The sequence below is a fragment of the Halichondria panicea genome, chromosome 13 (genome assembly GCF_963675165.1).
Source record: "Halichondria panicea chromosome 13, odHalPani1.1, whole genome shotgun sequence".
In the NCBI taxonomy this organism is placed as follows: domain Eukaryota; kingdom Metazoa; phylum Porifera; class Demospongiae; order Suberitida; family Halichondriidae; genus Halichondria; species Halichondria panicea.
The window spans coordinates 4,618,546-4,639,116 of record NC_087389.1 but is presented as its reverse complement, the minus strand read 5'-3'; the positions used below and the strand labels follow the sequence as shown (position 1 = coordinate 4,639,116).

Sequence of the window (20,571 nt, the reverse complement as noted above, 5' to 3'; positions counted from 1 at the left end):
CGAAGAATTGCATATACGAGACACAGTCAGCATGCAAGCGAAACCACACCTAGTGCACCTGACAAATTATGGCCTGTATGTCTGTCGAAATGCAAAGGACGAACATTACTCTCCGTCTGTTGCTGCTCCTAGCGATCTAAGGGTTAAAAAATGGTGCCATATTGATTTAATCGAACACCTGTCCATCAAGCTACCTTCCCCACCAGCTTTTGTGAACCACACCCTCTACGTCTCGATTCAAACTCCTCAAGCTACGATGTCGACAAGTATATTTTATATGCTGTCCTTTTTGTTCATTTATGCACAATAATTATACACTGTGTGCACTATAATTATAATTATATTCATGTAGATCTATATCTTCAAGAATTGACATATGTAACATATGCACTAATAGTCTGTCGTTCGACTCTTTCGAACTTCAAATACGTTTACAGGTTCTGGTCAGCACAGCATACAAGCAAAAACTTCTGTAAGCATGCATGTACTGTGTGCCTCTTGATCTTGGGTAAAGATCATAATTTTATTAGATCTAATAGGCTAGCTATTGAACCACTATCAGACTAAGATATGTGCCAGTGCTGAAGCATGCATTTCAAGGTGCTTGCAACAAACAGTTTATATATGAGCTCATGAGCAGAGTATTATATTGATTTTGGTTATGAATGACTCAATTTAATCATTATCTAGTCCTTCCAGCATGGCAGTGGTGTCTCCAGTCTTGCCCTCTTTGTTGTTAGGTGAGTCAATGTTTTGGTGACGAAGCAATAGTAGCTCCAACAAGAATGGCATAAACAGAATCGCAACTGTTATTGTGGAGACAAATAATCGTTTCTGCATCCCCTCATAAGCTGCATCCACTGCATAATTATGGTATGGTGTATGCATGGGCATAATCGCATGATGTGCTATTAGTGACTGCAGAGTGTACAAGGCATGATGCAATCACATCCGGTCCAGTAATTGCACGTCGTCATTGACAGCGTGAAAATTACCTGTCAAGGTAATTGCACGTTGTCAATGACAAAAGTATTGTTTTCTGCTCTTTTAACAGCAGTGGCATATAGGAAAAGAAGGTGGGGACCACGGTAGTTGTTTACCCTACTCTCACACCCACATTTATCTAGAGCTCCCTTTGCTCATTCTGTAGTGTCCCCTACTTTCAAAATTTCCTACGCCACTGGTTAGTACATTGGTAATTAACTGACATGCAGTAGTACGTACATTTACTTACGGAAAATTGGACTTGTTGCTTCCGAAAGAGTGCTGACTGTATTTAGAGTGCCCATCACAATCCCCTGTGAATCGGAAGGTTAGAGTATATGCGTAAAAAATATTATTGACTCAATGACAAAACACAAAAGTCAGTTTCTATATAGTGCAACCTCATACAGGCTAAGTGCACCTTAGTATAGAGCTGGTAATCCGGTTGGAATCCGGATTAAACCTATTTATTAAGTATTACTACTATTAACCTTGTTTAAACGGGCATAATCCTGGTTCTATAGATTACATTTAGCCCAACCTATACCTCTGGAGGTGGGTTGGACTTGGTCAGTAGTGGTTTTTAGCTGTAATTTTTACCAAATTTTGGTAGAAAAAGTGCACTAAGCCTGGAGAGTAATGTGACTTCCTGTATCTGTCACAAGCTTGGAATTTGTACACTGACCAATCCAAGTGTGGGTGATGTAATCTAGTCTCTCTATCATATACTGTATTACTAGAATATTTTGCGGGTGAAAAACCTTTGCGAATGAGCCAAATCAGCAGAAATTTTGACCCTTTGTGATCTAACTCTTGCGTTCTGGCAAGGATCGTGTGTATTAACTAGTTAGGTTTTGCGAATTTTATTGTTGCGAATTGATCAACCCTCTTGGTTTGATGCTTGCAAAACATCCTAGTAATACGGTACTCTTGCTATTAGTAATGTATGGAAGGTGCTAGTAGTACTACTAGATCAGTTGACTTTTTTCTATCACCAATATAGTTCCTTAGAATATTATATAGAAGCGTCTGTTGCAAATTCTCGTGGATGATTTTTTATTGAGACTAATAGGTAAGAATTAAAGACTAATTGGTAAGAATTAAAGACTAATTGGTAAGAATTAAAGACTAGTAGGTACAGTGCATGAGACTTGGAGACCACAAATGTAAACTAATAGGCAAAATTTTGAGCATAATTGGGCAAGGCCTATCTGTGACTCCTGCCACGAAGTACATGTACTAATTCTGAAGTGTTGTACCTGTTTGTCGTTTTCCTAGAGTAAACCTGTAGCTTCCTATCAACCAACGTTTGTGGTGCAAATGCAATTAGTTGTCAGTTTACTATTCCCACTTACTCAGAAAGAATTATGGATCAGTGCTAGTGTAAACAGGGCTTTAGATACATCATAATTATAATACTTGCGTACCTGTAGTGGTTTTGGTGTCACATTTGAGGAGATTGCCAGTACTGTTACCCAGGCAACTGAGCAGCCAATCATAAACAACGACACTCCGACAACAAACTGAGTCAGAGTTAGTGTTTGGTGAGTGCTTCTGCAGATAGGTGGGCAATCTGCACATTTCTTCCCTGTCAACATTGTGATCGGTATCCAATGACAACGATGGTGAGGTATGATTGCCTCAATACAAACATTACTTGCTGTATTGAACTGATTATTTGTGAGGACTTGCACACTTTGAGCTTCAACATTTAGAGTTTCTAAATAATTGATTGGTCGCTTCAAACATATTGTGTATGGGTGGATGGAACAGTTGAATGCTTCGAGCTGCTTTATTTCGTCTTGCACAGTGTTTTGTATGGTAAAAATGTTTTCATCTGCAATGTCAAAAGTGAGGCACTTTGATTTGTCCCTGTTACAGTCACAATGTGCAGTTTGCATGCAACGTTCAAACATTTGAATAGGCAATTGAAGTGACAACGATTGTGTTCTGTTATTTTCAAAATTGAATTTGATAGAGCTTTGCAATAGAAGACTGCTGCTAGTAGCAGCTGTTGAATAGCGACTTGTATAGTTTATTGCTGTGACATTCTGTAGCAGTTCTGGATGGTGGTAGGGACTGTACTCGGTACAGGGGTCATATGGTATAGTTTGCCAGTCTGTCATTACCAGATAGCCGCAAATGGTAATCAAAATTCCAATAATGCCAACCACTTGAACACTTACTCCAATTTTTTGAAGGAGTATCCTGAATGATTAACAATATCATTATCAAAATTGTCAATGAAGGCTCTACATTTACAGCACAGTTGATGCATAAAATTGATTGTATATACTTACAAAAGAATAGATCCAACGACTCTTGGAATAGTGAATGCCAGAATAAAGTAAGCTGTCAAGTTTATGTCAAAACCAAAAGAGTCAGTTAGAACTGGGGCCAATAATGTATTGAACACTCCCCATCCAATGGCTAGCAGGTATGCTAGTAGGTGCATTGAAATTATGTGCTGAAGTCACTGTTAAGGTTTTCCTATGGCTAATAGCCATGGATTACTGCATGGCTATTAACGCCATGATTAGCAGTACAAGTGTTTACAGTGAAACCTCTTTTATAGCGGCCACCCCTGAAGAAAGCAAACTTTAAATAAGGACCTATGTAGGGGGTCCCAAATAATCAGAACTCTTCAAAAGGCCACCTAATAACAGCCAAAAAAATTTTACAAAAGTGTCCGTTATATAAAATGGTTCCTTCCATGCACTGTAATCACTGTTTGTGTATAATTATGTGTAAGGATATTATAAGCACGGATAGCTTGCTCATAGCCATGTTGGAATGACATGTATGTTTGAAACTGCAGTTCACTTGACAATTTTTAACTTTGCAGCTTCTCTCTCCACGAAACAAAAAGATGAATGGAATAAGAGTGCACAAGCTCAGAGCTGCGTTTAGCCAACCAACTGATCGAAATTGGTCAACAGAAAAATAAGACATCAATACGCCAATACCTGTAAGTGAATAATATTATGTAGTGTAAGCCATGCTCCTATTATGATACTGCATAGGTGTATAATTGGTGAATGCTTCAAGTATATGCCCCTATGACATGTATGTATGACTTGTATATGTATGACGTGTATGTATATGTCTTGGACAATTGTATATACATTGAACGAAAAAGTACACAAGGACTGATGCATTTACGTAGTAAAATAGCTTAACTTATTTAGTAAGGCTAGCTCCTTTATAACTATACCTGGTCCAATGAAATATTCAACTCCACGTCCTATTCCTTCTATTCCAAACAGTAAATCACGCATCTTAGAGCTCTCTCTTTCACTGTGAGTAGTCTTGTTGTTCTCTTGCTGTAGCTGGCTATACTCAACACTGCTGTCTATAGAATAACTATAACTAAGGGTCAAGTATGATCCCAGGTAAAGCCCAATAATCAATTCGGCAACTAAAAGAAGCCAGGCCGTGTATGAAACAGCGTACTGTTCGCCGTTTGATTAAGATCTTTCTGTTTCGGATTAGTCACAAATCTGTGATTTGACGACATTTGATCTAAGACTGTACTAGTCCACAGCACTGGTATCAAAAATGCTGAGAAAGTCCAGTTTATCCTCAGTCTCCAAATTTCATTTCCCAGCTTCTTCTTCATCTCTACAAGTAGCTATATTACTTCTACTACTTACTTCTAAAGGATTATAGACACAATTTTAGATGTGTGACATGCATAGTAGAGTGGGAGTCATGTAGAAGCTTTAAACTTATAATGTAATGTAATGTAATCTTGAATCAGGCTAAGTGCAAATGCACTAATGACCCACCTCAACATAGCAACTGCTGCTATGCATATCAAATATCTGTGAAGAAATACCACCTGTGTTAATCCTTTTCTCCATCTCCTATTTATAGCATACTAGACTACTCCTCCTTTAAATAATTATTAGTAACAATAATAATTATATTTATATAGCTGCGAAAATTTCCATTAGATAGCTATAGATAGTCTAATTGTTTTGGAGTACATGTATTAAATGCAGAAGGAATTTTCTTCTCCGAATGAATAGGTGGAAATTAAGCTGCCTTACAATAATAATGCAAATGGGTTAATAGGAGAAATTCTTTGTCAAAATATGTTTATCATGTCAGTAAACGGAGTGTCCATTCTTAAAAGTTTGTTGGGTGGTTTCATAATGCTTTGACAGTCCAGTCTACATGCATGCAGCACCTATAGAGTTAACCATTGATTTACTCGACCCCAATTTGACATTTGAGAGTCAACGTACACATCGAAACATTTTGAACAGCTGCACAGAATATGGGAGGGTATCCTACCAGCGGTGTGCACCCCTTCCTTAGGCTGGTAAAATCGACTTCGTAAGTGTGGAGCCATTCTCGAATAAAAATTGAATTTGGCACATAAGAGAAAATTCTGCACATACCTATATCGAGTATCGTCAGGATTGTCCCTCCCCAACTGATTTCTCCTGCATCTGGCGAAGTTTCGCATCATTTTTTTGTTTCATCTCTCAGCAACCATTTTGTATGCATCTGCTAAAAGCAGCTCCGAGTCTGTCCATTACCATACACACGGACAACCAGTTTGCCACTGTCAGTCTACTCAGCTCCCTCTCGTGCACTTTGAACCTCCAAAACTCTGCCCAAGAAGAAAATATTTCCGACCTCGACTTCTGTGACCTTGTCTCTGAATCTATGGCCGCCCAGAAGATCAAGAAAGGCTTAAAAAAATGGATGTTGAATGTATTCCTCACCCGGTATCAGTATTTACAAATTGAAGGAGATCTTGATCAGCAGCATTAGCTCGAGTATTACGAGGAATTCGTCAATGGAAAGCATCACGATGAGTATGCATGTTCTCTCTGCTCAAGTGATGCTATTGGTCGAAGAATTGCATATACGAGACACAGTCAGCGTGCAAGAGAAACCTCACCTGGTGCACCTGACAAATTATGGCCTGTACGTCTGTCGAAATGCAAAGGACGAATACTACTCTCCGTCTGTTGCTGCTCCTAGCGATCTAAAGGGTTAAAAAATGGTGCCATATTGATTTAATCGAACACCTGTCCATCAAGCTACCTTCCCCACCTACTTTTGTGAACCACACCCTCTACGTCTCGATTCGAACTCCTCAAGCTATGATGTCGACAAAAAACAGTGGAATGACTTTCCTAGTACAGAACAGTGAACTGTTGCATTTCTTTGTTCATTTACTCTCCAATTAATCTTTGGTCCGTATGAACAGGAAAATATTTACCGATTAATACCCGTTGATTTGTGCTGTCTATGTAGTCACATGTCGTCACGTCATGTATATTTTATATGCCAGGCTGTCCTTTTTGTTCAATTATGATTATTGCACTATAACAATGTGTGCACTTTTAATTATAGTCGTGTATATCTTCAAGAATTGACGTATGTAATATGTAACATATGCACTAATAGTCTGTCCTTCGACTCTTTCAAACCAAATACGTTTACAGCACAGCATAAATTATAAGCAAAAACTTCTGTAAGCATGCATGTACTGTGTGCCTCTTGATCTTGGGTAAAGATCATAATTAGATCTATAATAGGCTATAGCTATAATTATATTATATGAACCACTATCAGACTAAATTATGTGCCAGTGCTGAAGCATGCATTTCAAGGTGCTTGCAACAAACAGTGTATAATTGTATAATTATGAGCTCATGAGCAGAGTGTTATAATTATGTTGTTATGAATGACTCTATTTATTAATTTTATCATTATCTAGTCCTTCCAGCATGGCAGTGGTGTCTTCAGGGCCTCCAGTCTTGTCCTCTTTGTTGTTAGGTGAGTCAATGTTTTGGTGATGAAGCAATAGTAGCTCCAACAAGAATGGCACAAATAGAATCGCAACTGTTATTGTGGAGACAAATAATAGTTTCTGCATCCCCTCATAAGCTGCATCCACTGCATAATTATTGTATGGTGTATGCATGGGCATAATCGCATGTTGTCATTATTCACTGTGATTATGCCTCGAGGCGTAGCCGCACGAGGGATACGGTAAAGCTGACTGTGTGTGTGTCTGTGTGTCTGTGTGTGTGTCTGTTCCAGCTGTAACTGCTCAACGGTTGCAATGCGACGAAAGCTAACAGCTTCTATAGGCTTCTATAGCCACGTTCTCTTGGATTTTGATTCGTGGATTAGCAAACTAAAGCTTCTTTCTCGAGTTATGGCTATAGTTTGACTCACATTGAAGGCTGTTGCAGTCTCTTCATAGCGTCATCTGTCCACACAAACTTTCTATTCAACATATGAGTTAGCCTTGCACTAAAGCGCTAGCTTTTTGTTAGCTACAATACTCAGAAAATATCTGTTAAAACAGCTAGCTAGCAGTAGCCATTTGTTGGTGGGAAGCCAACAAAAATGCATTACGTAAGGGTTATACAATCTGATCGGTGCATATGCATTCCTGAATGCAAACTGCTTACATAATGTAGGCAGTCTGCAATCTGATTGGTGCTGCATGTTTTTCTGCAGCAAGAACGAATGCTAGATAGGGCTGCAACCCGTCTCCCTTTTGGAGGCGGGCCACGCCCATCTACACACAGTCAGCTTTACCGTATCCCTCGTGTGGCTATGCCTCGAGGCATAATTATTCCTATGGATGTAATGCGCATGCGTGCTCATTCCCCATGTGTGAGAAAATAATATCCAAGATCCAGATCCAGATCCTCCTGGCAGAATCATCTTTGTCTTGACGGCCTGGTAAGCCACAAAACACTATCGTATAACAATATTATAGATAACAATATGCATGTACACAGGTCTTTTCTTCTTAGATATTACAGTAGACTCTCGCTATTCCGGCTCTCTGAAGTACGGCCACCTCGATATACCGGCCATTTGGCTTGGCACGGAATGCTAGCTATATGTTTACTGCACAAAACTCACCCTGAAGTACGGCCACTCGCTATTCCATTTACCGGCCAGTGCTGGCTGTCCCAAACAAGGTTTTCAATAGCCGGGGCTATTTCCTGAGCTACAGCCACCTCGCTATTCCGGCCAAGCTGCATGGTCCCAAGGGTGACCGGATTAACGAGAGTCTACTGTATATACACTGAACTACAGATCCTGGAAGAATCAATTTTCTTCTTTCTTGAGGTCCTGGTAAGCCACATAATACAATAAATAATAACAACAATAGATGCATGTAAATAAGTCTTTTCTTCTCAGTGACTTTATATAGATAAGCTAACTTTAATAAAATTCATTACAGAAACTAATATAACACTCTAATACTTTTGAGCGAAAGCAAAAACATGGCGAGAGGCATTAGCACAGTGCCAGCTTGAACACTAGTTCGCACAGTGATTAATCGCGTATCAGTAATTGTACGTCGTCATTAACGATGTGCTATTACTGCATTGACGACCGCACGTTCAAATAACGGCCGCGGCTAATTTTTTACTTGAAAATGCAGCTAAAAATGTCCTTAAAACTACATCACAAATGATTAACAATCAATAGTATGGCTACTCGTGCAAGAACCACACCCTCTACGTCTCGATTCAAACTCCTCAAGCTACGATGTCGACAGTACAGAACAGTGAACTGTTGCATTTCTTTGTTCATTTACTGTCCAATCTTTGGTCCGTAAGAACAGGAAAATATTTACCAATTAATACCCGTTGATTTGTGCTGTCTATAATTATAGTAACATGTCGTCACATGATGTATATTTTATATGCTGTCCCTTTTGTTCAATAATATTATGCACAATAATTATACAACGTATGCACTTTATAATTATAATTGTAGGCGTGTATCTACAAGAATTGAAGTACGTAAAATAAATTATGCACTAGATCTAATAGTCTGTCGTTCGACTCTTTCGAACTTCTTCAACTTATACAGCACAGCATAAGCAAAAACTTCTGTGAGCATGCATGTACATGTGTTCCTCTTGATCTCAGGTAAAGATCATAGATCTATATAATAGGCTATTGAATACTATGAATTATTTTTCAAGTGCTTGCAACAAACAGTTTATAAATAAATGATTATTATGCATGAGCATGCAGAGTATTATAATTATGATATTGATATTGGTTATGAATGACTCTATTTATCATTATCTAGTCCTTCCAGCATGGCAGTGGTGTCTTCAGCGCCTCCAGTCTTGTCCTCTTTGTTGTTAGGTGAGTCAATGTTTTGGTGGCGAAGCAATAGTAGCTCCAACAAGAATGGCACAAACAGAATGGCAACTGTTATTGTGGAGACAAATAATCGTTTCTGCATCCCCTCATAAGCTGCATCCACTGCATGTATGGTGTATGCATGGGCATAATCGCATGTTGTGCTATTAGTGACTGCAGAGTGTACATGGCATGATGCAATTACATCCGGTCCAGTAATTGCACGTCGTCATTGACAGCGTGCAATTACCTGTCAAGTAATTGCATGCTGTCAATGACAAAGTATTGTTTTCTGCTCTTTTAATAACACATTTGTTCTTTGTATACAGCAGTGGCATAGGAAAAGAGTGTGGGGCTCACAAGTGCTGGTAGTTGTTTACCCCACTCTCACACCCCCATTTATCTAGAGCTCCCTTCGCTCACTCCGTAGTGTCCCCACTTTCAAAATTTCCTACGCCACTGGTTAGTACATTGGTATTAACTGAGATGCAGTACATTTACTTACGGAAAATTTGACTTGTTGCTTCCGAAAGAGTGTTAACTGTATTTAGAGTGCCCATCACAATCCCCTTTGAATTTGAAGGTTAGAGTATGCATGTGCGTAAAAAATATTATTGACTCAATGACAAAACACAAAAGTCAGTTTCTAGTGCAACCTCATACCAGGAGCACATTACAGAAAGAGCGTCTAACTCTGCATGGGTTCGGAAATCGCATCTCGTGTGCTTTCATAAACGCCGCATTGCCTTATAAGAAAAGTGTGTAAGTACTGTGTACATAAATTACAGACCGCGGTCAGCCTGTGAATATCATTATGAACGGATTTTGTGTGTAGTGAGCTAGGTTGAGCCAGAAAGAGCTAAAATGAATAGCTGATCGATCTTTGATGGATGTTGGTATACATCATGGAAGAAACTGTCATTGGTGAGGTACAGAAAGTTCTGAAATAGGAGCATATCCAGTCACTTTGTACAGAGAAAGTTTGCTGACTTGACTAACACATACCGTAAACGTTCTAATTATAGAACCAGTAAAAAAATAATTATTTTTCGAAACAATGTACCGAAAAAATTTATTTTATATGGTGGTATAATTATGGGCGTTATAAAAGAGGGCGTCCTACCCGAGGCTGGTTCTATAATTGGAACGCTTACGGTACTAGGCGTTTTGTTTTTGCAGTAGAGAGTCTTACTGGGGTTCTTAGAAGAGAGAGCTTACTACCAGGCCTATAGCTAGCTAGCTAGCTGTAGCTTTTCACTTTTATTGACCTATGCTTGGTAAAAGTACACCGTCAGCTCAATTAGCACTTGCCCGCAGACCCACTTAGTGGTTTTGCATATAAGGTCATGCTTTGCAAACTTGCACGAGATGCGATTCCCGAGGTAAGACGCTCCTTCTGTAATGTGCTCCTGCTAGCTCGTACTAAGTGCACCTTGATATAGAACTGGTAATCCGGTTAGAATCCGGATTAAACCTATCCGCGTTCATTTAAACGGGTCTAATCCTGGTTCTAATCTGGATTAGCCCAACCTATACCTCTGGAGGTGGGTTGGACTTGGTCAGAAGTTGTTGTTAGGCTGTAATTTTTACCAAATTTTGGTAGAAAAAGTATTTATAGAAGCACTAAGCGTCAATAGCATGAGTAATGCTAATAGTTACATTTCTGAGCGCATGGTCCACGTGGTGGCTACTGGCTAGACTGGCTAGTAGCAAGAGTATATGATAGAGAAGAGAGTATCGAACGTAGGCATACTGTACATCAGATGTATGTGGAGAGTAATGTGACTTCCTGTATCTGTCACAAGCTTGGAATTTACACACTGACCAATCCAAGTGTGGGTGATGTAATCTAGTCTCTCTATCATATAGAATATTTTCGCAGGTGAAAAACCTTTGCGAATGAGCAAAATCAGCAGAAATGTTGACCTTTGCGATCTAACTATTGCGTTCTGGCAAGGATCGTGTGTATTTTTTGCGAATTTTGTTATTGCGAATTGATCAACCCTCGCAAAGTTCGGTTTGATGCTCGCAAAACATTCTACGACTCTTGCTATAGTAGTAATGTATGGAAGGTGCTAGTAGTACTACTAGATCGGTTGCAATGACTCTTTTCTAAGATTTCTTTCACCGATATAGTTCCTTAGAAGTCTGTTGCAGTATAATTCTCGTTGATGATTTTTTATTGAGATTAATAGGTAATAATTAAAGACTAATTGGTAAGAATTAAAGACTAGTAGGTACAATGCATGAGACTTGGAGACCACAAATGTACACTAATAGGCAAAATTTTGATCATAATTGGGCAAGGCCTATCTGTGACTCCTGCCAGTAAACACGAAGTACATGTACTAATTCTAAAGTGTTGTAAGTGTTGGTTGGTTTTCCTAGAGTAAACCTGTAGCAACCAACGTTTGTGGTGCAAATGCAATTAGTGGTTAGTTTACTATGCCCACTTACTCGGAACAGAATTATGGATCAGTACTAGTGTAAACAGGGCTTTAGATACATCATAATTACTTGCGTACTTGTAGTGGTTTTGGTGTCACATTTGAGGAGATTGCTAGTACTGTTACCCAGGCAAGTGAGTAGCCAATCATAAACAACGACACTCCGACAACAAACTGAGTCAGAGTTAGTGTTTGGTGAGTGCTTCTGCAGATAGGTGGGCAATCTGCACATTTTTTCCCTGTGAACATTGTGAACGGTATCCAATGACAACGATGGTGAGGTATGATTGCCTCAATACAAACATTACTTGCTGTATTGAACTGATTATTTGTGAGGACTTGCACACTTTGAGCTTCAATATTTAGAGTTTCTAAATTAATTGGTCGCTTCAAACATATTGTGTATGGGTGGATGGAACAGTTGAATGCTTCGAGCTGCTTTATTTCGTCTTGCACAGTGTTTCGTATGGTAAAAATGTGTTCATCTGCAATGTCAAAAGTGAGGCACTTTGATTTGTCCCTGTTACAGTCACAATGTGCAGTTTGCATGCAACGTTCAAACATTTGAATAGGCAATTGAAGTGACAACGATTGTGTTCTGTTATTTTCAAAATTGAGTTTGATAGAGCTTTGCAATAGAATACTGCTGCTAGTAGCAGCTGTTGAATAGCGACTTGTATAGTTCATTGCTGGGACATTCTGTAGCAGTTCTGGATGGTGGTAGGGACTGTACTCAGTACAGGGGTCATATGGTATAGTCTGCCAGTCTGTCATTACCAGATAGCCGCAAATGGTAATCAAAATTCCAATAATGCCTACCACTTGAACACTTACTCCAATTTTTTGAAGGAGTATCCTGAATGAATAACAATATCATTATCAAAATTGTCTATGAAGGCTCTACATTTACAGCACAGTTGATGCATAAAATTGATTGTACTTACAAAAGAATAGATCCAACGACTTTTGGAATAGTGAATGCCAGAATAAAGTAAGCTGTAAAGTTTATGTCAAAACCAAAAGAGTCAGTTAGAACTGGGGCCAATAATGCATTGAACACTCCCCATCCAATGGCTAGCAGGTATGCTAGTAGGTGCATTGAAATGATGTGCTGAAGTCACTGTTAAGGTTTTCCATTCGTTTTATGGCTAATACATATACATGCATAGAATAGCAAGATTACTGCATGGCTATTAACGCCATGATTAGCAGTACAAGTGTTTACAGTGAAATCTTTTTTATAGCGGCCACCCCTGAAGAAAGCAAACTTCATAAAACAGCTAGGCACCTATATAGGGGGGTCCCAAATAATCAAATCTCCTCAAAAGGCCATCTAATAACAGCCAAAAATTTTTTAATAAAAGGTGTCCGTTATAAAAAGGTTCCACTGTAATCACTGTTAGTGTATATGTAAGGATATTATAAGCACGGATAGTTTGCTCATAGCCATGTTGGAATGACATGTATGTTTGAAACTGCAGTTCATTTGACAATTTTTAACTTTGCAACTTCTTTCTCCACGAAACAAAAAGATGAATGGAATAAAAGTGCACAAGCTCAGAGCTGTGTTTAGCCAACCAACTGATCGAAATTGGTCAACAGAAAAATAAGACATCAATACGCCAATACCTGTAAGTGAATAATATTATGTAGTGTAAGCCATGCTCCTATTATGATACTGTGTGGGTGTATAATTGGTGAATGCTTCAAGTATATTTGTTGCCCAGTGAGTGGGCAGATCAAAGCAATCCAGTGCTCAGTATATGGCATGTTGCATCACTGCCATGGCTATCATATATTGCACTGCATTATATGGCATAATGCACTCTGGATTATATGCACTTGCATTGTGCGTAAATGCAGTAGATTTCTTTAAGAGATATCCATTTGGGACTTATACCCCACCATCCCACCCAATACTCAGTTGGTCCCTTTTATAGGCTACTTTTACAACTACTAGTGGGAAGAAAACCTAAAAAATTTACTATGGAATTCAGCAAAACTAATGAATACACTAAATTCCTTCAAAACACATGTCTTTTATTACGATTTATATGACCAGTCAGACGAGTTTAACGTCATTGGGCAACAAGTTAGTTATTGCAGGCGCCCTCGTGCAACATGCCATATATTGCACTGGATGACATAATGCCCTTGGGGCGTAGCTCTGGCTGGGCAATAACTAATACATATGCCCCTATTACCGTATAGCGCGAAATTTTCGAGGCACTTATATTTCGTGGATTAGCCTCTAAAAGCTATTTCGTTGCACAATGTTCGCGGAATGACTGCTTACCGGAAGCCACGCCTTTAAATCTTGCACGTTATAGCAGGTAAAGAACGATTTTCGTGGACTTAATTTTCGTGTAGGATTGCTAACCCACGAAATCCACGAAAATTAAGCCCCTCGAAAATTTCGCGCTATACGGTATATAGTCTTGGACAATTGTATATACATTGAACGAAAAAGTACACAAGGACTTGATGCATTTACATATAAATTATGTAAAATAGCTTAACTTATTTAGTAAGGCTAGCTCCTTTATAACTACCTGGTCCAAGGAAAAATCCAACTCCACGTCCCATTCCTTCTATTCCAAACAGTAAATCACGCATCTTAGAGCTCTCTCTTTCACTGTGAGTAGTCTTGTTGTTCTCTTGCTGTAGCTGGCTATACTCAACACTGCTGTCTATAGAATAACTATAACTAAGGGTCAAGTATGATCCCAGGTAAAGCCCAATAAGCAATTCGGCAACTAAAAGAAGCCAGGCCGTGTATGAAACAGCGTACAAGATGTTTCCAATTATGAGTGCACATAGAGAGGCGTTAAACAGATACCAGTAGGGTAGGTACTTGACAAGAAGACCCATTGATAGACTTCCAATAACAGCACCAAATTGAATCGAGCTTGTTACCATCGAGTAAAATAATTCAGAACCTCCTAATCCTGCCTCAACCTGTACAGTTATGATTGTACATGAGACATGATAAGTGAAGTAGGCATAACTTACATTGTTGCTGTTCGCCGTTTGGTTAAGATCTTTTTGTTTCGGATTAGTCACAAATCTGTGATTTGACGACATTTGATCTATGACTGTACTGGTCCACAGCACTGATATCAAAAATGCTGAGAAAGTCCAGTTTATCCTCAGTCTCCAAATTTCATTTCCCAGCTTCTTCTTCATCTCTACATGTAGCTATAGATCTATTACTTCTATATAATATATAGATCTACTCCTAACTGATTATAGACACAATTCTAGATGTGTGACATGCATAGTAGAGTGGGAGTCATGTAGAAGCTGTAAGCTTACAGTGTAATGTAATGTAATTGAATCAGGCTAAGTGCAAATGAACTAATGACCCACCTCAACATAGCAACTGCTGCTATGCATATCAAATATCTGTGATCTTCCCCAGGCCGAGTTGTCTCTAAAATAAAATAACGCTAGGTCACCAACTTGTAGGCCTGGGATAAATTAATTGTATCTGGGTGTGTCTATAGATCTAATTGTTAGACACTGTTTTGGAGGTGTCTATGGGATTTAGAAGCCCAAAGGCTCTGATTTAGTATCCCGGGCGTAGTGAGGGTACTAAAGTGGCTGAGGGCTTCTAAATCACATGGACACCGACAAAACAGTGTCTAACTCATTTAGATACTAGTGCGCATGCGCAAACCGCTTGATACAATTACTTGACAACGGAATGCTAAGTAAATTTGCAGGTATACTAAGTCCCATAGTATACCTGCTCTGAGGCATTTTTCCCATGTACTTCCCATGTAGATCTTATCAACTAGTGTCTAAAACAATAATAAACTGTGTTGTAACCGTAATAAATTATTACTTTCACTGAAAATACATATACAGCTAGAGAAATATGTATAGCAAGGGCGTATAAAGGAAGAGAGGGCATGCATGCAACTCACTATCTAGTGAATGAATGTGCACGAGTGTGCTAAAACAGAATTTTGAGAGATTGTTTGTACATGTACATTTAATCGATATGCATGGTCGTACCATATCCTGGTTTGTGCATGCTAACTATCTGATGCAGAAACTCTTAATTGGTTGACATTCTGCCTCGAGAAGACACTGCAGTGATGATTTCAACCACTGCCGCTTAGCATCATGCTCAGCAATGAGAGAATCACCAGTATGGCTTTGGGTGAACTATTTTCGTGAAAGCTTGCCAAAAGTCATTTTTGGGTGGTTTCAACAGCGTAAAAATGGTCTGTTGATATCATTGTTTACATCCAATTCTTGTAATAAATTACACAATGAAAATACATATACAGCTAGAGAGGGTGGTATATATTCTCATTGAAGTTGTCAGAAAGCTGATCGTTTACATATAGTGCATGTAATCAGAGATTTAGCTATGACTATAGTAGTGTTGGTTTTGTATATGTATATCACATTGTACTAATTAAGGGAAGGGAAAGCTTATGCATTTTGTCTTGTGCGTTAATGCCTGTTTACATAATTATATATAAGAAGGGTGTAAGGTGATTTATGGCATGTTGTCATGCATGGGATGATGATATGGATACCGTTGTTAAACAGAGCATCGCTCTAAATGCAATGTGTGAATAACAGTTGCTCGTGTTGTTTGTTTCCTATAAGCTGTTTGCCTTTTAAGTAACAATTGTACCTGCATTGATGTAGATCGCTCCTGTCTCGGCTGCAAGTGTGTGTGTGTGTGTGTGTGTGTGTGTGTGTGTGTGTGTGTGTGTGTGTGTGTGTGTGTGTGTGTGTTGGAGGGGTTAAAACAAACAAACAAAAATTGTGAGGAACTGAGAAGAGGGTGCCACCTCTCCTATTTCCATAATGCACTTACACGTTAACTTGCTTATGAGACACATGGTTGCAGGAATAACTGTACTATAAGTTGGTAAGCTAGCTATATATTATTATTTGTATTCATGCTTCTAACAATAATATGCAATTTACTATGTAGTTACCTTCAGTTCTTGTAATCTAGTCTTTTTACTTGAATTGTGTTTTTTTAGTCTGATCTGCTGAGTCTGATCTGCTGGTTTTTAATACTCTCAGGGGAGGCCAGGGGGAGGGGGTTTGGGTAATTATGTAGATGTAGTAATTGATAAAGAATTTTACTTTCTGTGTCTTTTTTTAGAGGCTGTGCTTTTTTTAAGAAAATGCTGCAAGCGTCTTCGTTTCTACACACACCAATGGTTAGAAGTAGTATATATTATGTCATAATTAGCTGTCTACATGTATGTCCATATCCACATTATGTTACTGGGGGTGGCCAACTGGCCATGCTGACATGCTGATCTGATTGATTCCTAAATTTAGAATCTGTGCTTTAATTAAAGTATGCACAATTAAAGGGTAGGTTAACATAGAAAGGCAAACACCATAAGGTAGAGAACAGACAGAAACAAAAAAGCAAACAGATGCTCAGCCTGGAGAGCCGAGAATGATGGGTTAAAGAGTCTTTATAACGGTGCACCAACTCTCCCCATTCATCTGTTGCATTCAGTCACATTATAGATGGAAGAGGAAGAGAGATTGGTAACGGAAGTACCCTCGTGTAACATCCGCGTTACCCGCGGTTTAATCGAGGCTGTGTCAACAAGCTAAAGCTGTAGATGGGGGTGGTCCGGGTAGGTCAAGCTGATGGCCTATTTCTACACATAGTGCATAATATACCACAAGCATATATGCTCAGTCTGTGCAACTCACTCATATTTAAAGGTCTATACCTATTTTAGCAGTTATAACCAGCACGCTTACACATTTTAGCAATACAAGACTATAAATAGCAGCTGTTTGCCTAAAACTTTCCTGGAATGTCCCTTTTTACTGGGTGTGGTCAGTCATTAGCAAGTGCAACACGTGGCTCACAGACTGGGCGCGTTATAAATTGCTGAAAAAGATTATGTCTTGAGAAAACACAACTTTATTATTTTGAGCGAGTTACCCGGCAAAATAGCCTATAGGGCGTAACGCAGATAGTTTTCGAGGTTTTACTGCAGTTCAATGTAAAATGATCACGTGAACTGCTTCCGTTACCAATCCCTCTTACTCTTCTATCTATGGTCACATACAACTACAGTGCTATATAACACCCAATAGTTATTGTACATCTATTCACTGGGGGCCATGCTGAATAATTATTGTAAAGCTATAAAACGTTGAGGTCAAGCTGACATGAATTATAAGACTTATCTTCTAACTTGGACTTGATATTGGTTGCTGTGATACTTCAAGTTGGCTTTTAAAAGAAAATAGTCAAAACAAATAGATAGTAGTGTGTGTGTGTGTGTGTGTGTGTAAAAATTTGATGCATGCAGTATACTCATGTGTGCAAGTATTTGAAGGATGCAAACAAGAGTGTCGGTGCATGTAGATTTCAAACGGTCAAAAAATTATTGGACAGTAAAAATACCTGATGCACAATCGTATTTGGGTATAATTATAGTTGGTACATCGAGTAGTATAGGTGCTTAAAGTTATACCATAATTATACTAGTCTATAATTGTATCGTTTTCAGTGTTTCTGAATAATATCATAAATAGAAAGCATTTTTAGGAAGCTACAGTATAGGTAGGTAGATCTATTTCAGTGCTGCAAGGAAGTATAATAATACATGCAGAAAATGCTCAGAATTCACCAATATTTTAGTGTATAGTTGGATAAACACTGGCACAGTTTACCTATTCTAGGAATTACGTAATGCTGTATATATAAACCACTTGCCGATCTAAAACTATATAATCTGTTCTCAGTTTATCTCAGAGCCAGCAAGGATCGAGTTGTCATGGAAGTCAAAGGAGGAACAGTATACAAGGATGCGTACGAACTCATCGACCTCAAAAAAGCCGAGGCAACGAACAAAACCAAAAAACTGAGTAGAAGGAGACCAGTGAAGACTTTTCGGATCGTCGCAACTGTGATAACTTTTGTGCTAGCTGTAATTGCTTTCATCCTGATTGTGGCTTTCAAAGTCGATACTAGCAATAAGATCAATTCTAATCAGGACTTTCAATCTCAACTTAACGAAGAAGCTTCTAATCTGCAGTCGCAGCAAAGCAATTTCAACGATGAATTTGAAGAGCTGTTGTATCTGATCAACAACAATATTCTGTCTCGACTAAACGACTCAAATGTAGACATTAACGTTCTCCAGAACGAATCTAACAGTGCTGTACGAACTCTTGAGTCACAGCTGAGCCAAAAGATTCAAGATATTCAAACTCTGTTAAACGTATCGAACAGTGATATCCTTACTCAGCTACTCACTGCAAAGCAGACATTACAGAATAAGCTAAATAGCACTAACCAAGAACTTCAATTCGAACAAAACAGAGAGACAAAAAATCGAGAAGCACAAATAAATTCAGCCGAAGCTAATCTTCAAATTCAGCTGAATGAAACAAGTGATGTAATTCAAAGTCTAACGCTCCATTTAGAACAGCAGGTCCAGAATATCGAGTCCAAAATTAGCAACTTTTCAGATGTGATTCTATCACAGTTAAATTCCTCTACACAAGATATTCACAACACACTTTCGAAACTGCAATGTCCTGGATTGAGTCGCCACAGTCCTGCCTCTAATTGTCAGCAGGTGTTCAACTGTAACCCATCCTTCTCGACTGGCGACTACTGGATACTGGCACCAAATAACAGAACTATTCTCTCTGTATATTGTGAACGTTCTTGTGGAAACCCTAATGATGGGTGGAGACGTGTTGCTTTTCTAGACTCTGGTTTAGGTAAATGCCCCACTGGACTACAAAGGAGATTTCATTTGACTGATGGGCAGTTTATTCGACAGTGTGGAGCGAGTCGTGATGAAAGGTGTTCCTCTGTAATATTCGAGACCAATATAACGCAGTACGACAAGGTGTGTGGTAAAATCATTGCTTATCAATTTGGCATTCCGGATGGATTTAGAGGTAATGCTACCCGTAACAATGCAGCCTTCTTGGATGGCGTTACCCTCAGACTTGAAGGCCCACAAGCAAATCATATTTGGTCATTTGGTGCTACTGCTTATAATAATGTACGCCCAGAGAGGTGTCCCTGCGACCAAACCAATATAACCGTTGGTTCAGTAGGCACCGACTACTTCTGTGATGGTGCAGAAACTAGCTCAGGTGAAAATAATTTCATTCGTGATCGACTATGGGATGGAGCTAGTTGTAACCCTACTGATTCACGCCCCTGTTGTCAGTTTAACAACCCTCCGTGGTTCTTCAAGCAGTTGGCCTCTCCAACTACTGCAGACATTCAGATGAGAGTGTGTATTGATGAACCTCGAAGTGATGAAGACATTCGCATCGAGCAGTTAGAGATTTATGTCCAGTAAAAATAAACATGCATGCAGACATTCAAATTTACTTGTAGACTGACTATACATTGTACTAGGTATAGTCTATCTTTACGTAGTATAGCTATTATATATATCTCGTTGTTGTTGGCATTAGCTTTTAAAAATGTGACAAGTAACAGTCAGTAACAATACATGAAGGAAGGCTATAGACGTTATGTAGCTCACTTAAAGTACTCATGTATTGTAGGAGTAAAAATTGAAGGCAATCCATTTTTGTTTATTATTTTTATACGTCTGACAGGCAGTGAAGAAACTCATGACGTTTTAGCCAGAGTATATATAATTATTAAATATGCAACGGGTTGCTTGCAGGTGGGGGCCGACTCTGATATATCTTATGGTGGATCAAGTAAAGAGTGAGCTAGAGGACTTGGTGCTACAATCATCAGCTCGAACAGAGGGATGAATAATGCCTGTTTAATAAGAGACTGAAATTTAATATGTACACGTATTATAGAATGTCTACTTCTCTGCACAGGAGCAATGGCTAGTATCCATATCCAGGTATCCCAACAGTGCTCCTCTTGGATATATACTAACGGACGAGACTGGACAGTGTGAGGTAAGGGTTTAAACCCTCTTTTTGTCTTTTAATCCTCGTCCTATTCACAGGACTGGAGTGTATAT

The 20,571-nt window shown here is 38.9% G+C and overlaps 3 protein-coding genes across 8 annotated transcripts; 1 reads left to right on the top strand and 2 right to left on the bottom strand.

The window, feature by feature from the left end:
* Positions 1–578: 578 nt before the first annotated feature.
* LOC135346101 (uncharacterized) lies at positions 579–4,728 on the bottom strand. Of its 2 annotated transcripts, none has more exons than XM_064543604.1 (5): positions 4,199–4,728; positions 3,285–3,950; positions 2,412–3,192; positions 1,235–1,298; positions 579–860 (listed from the first exon to the last, which is right to left on the bottom strand). In XM_064543604.1, exons 2-5 carry the CDS (start codon positions 3,437–3,439, stop codon positions 676–678), a joined length of 1,185 nt encoding a protein of 394 aa, XP_064399674.1. In that variant the 5' UTR covers positions 3,440–3,950; positions 4,199–4,728; the 3' UTR covers positions 579–675. The 2 variants fall into 2 exon arrangements, with proteins under 2 accessions (XP_064399674.1, XP_064399675.1); XM_064543605.1 differs by lacking the exon at positions 579–860 and adding an exon at positions 911–995.
* Positions 4,729–8,981: 4,253 nt separating this feature from the next.
* LOC135346098 (uncharacterized) lies at positions 8,982–18,260 on the bottom strand. 5 transcript variants are annotated; one of them, XM_064543598.1, is made up of 10 exons: positions 16,546–18,260; positions 16,236–16,265; positions 14,951–15,014; positions 14,594–14,779; positions 14,134–14,539; positions 13,002–13,210; positions 12,526–12,689; positions 11,660–12,437; positions 9,640–9,703; positions 8,982–9,257 (listed from the first exon to the last, which is right to left on the bottom strand). In XM_064543598.1, the coding sequence occupies exons 3-10, from the start codon at positions 14,975–14,977 to the stop codon at positions 9,061–9,063; spliced, it is 2,031 nt and encodes a 676-aa protein (XP_064399668.1). In that variant the 5' UTR covers positions 14,978–15,014; positions 16,236–16,265; positions 16,546–18,260; the 3' UTR covers positions 8,982–9,060. The 5 variants fall into 5 exon arrangements, with proteins under 5 accessions (XP_064399668.1, XP_064399671.1, XP_064399669.1 ...); XM_064543601.1 differs by having other exon boundaries at positions 14,594–14,769; XM_064543599.1 differs by having other exon boundaries at positions 14,594–14,769; positions 16,236–18,260.
* Positions 18,261–18,307: 47 nt separating this feature from the next.
* On the top strand, positions 18,308–20,056 carry LOC135346100 (uncharacterized). The gene has a single exon (XM_064543603.1). The coding sequence runs from the start codon at positions 18,370–18,372 to the stop codon at positions 19,918–19,920; it is 1,551 nt and encodes a 516-aa protein (XP_064399673.1). The 5' UTR covers positions 18,308–18,369; the 3' UTR covers positions 19,921–20,056.
* Positions 20,057–20,571: the final 515 nt, after the last annotated feature.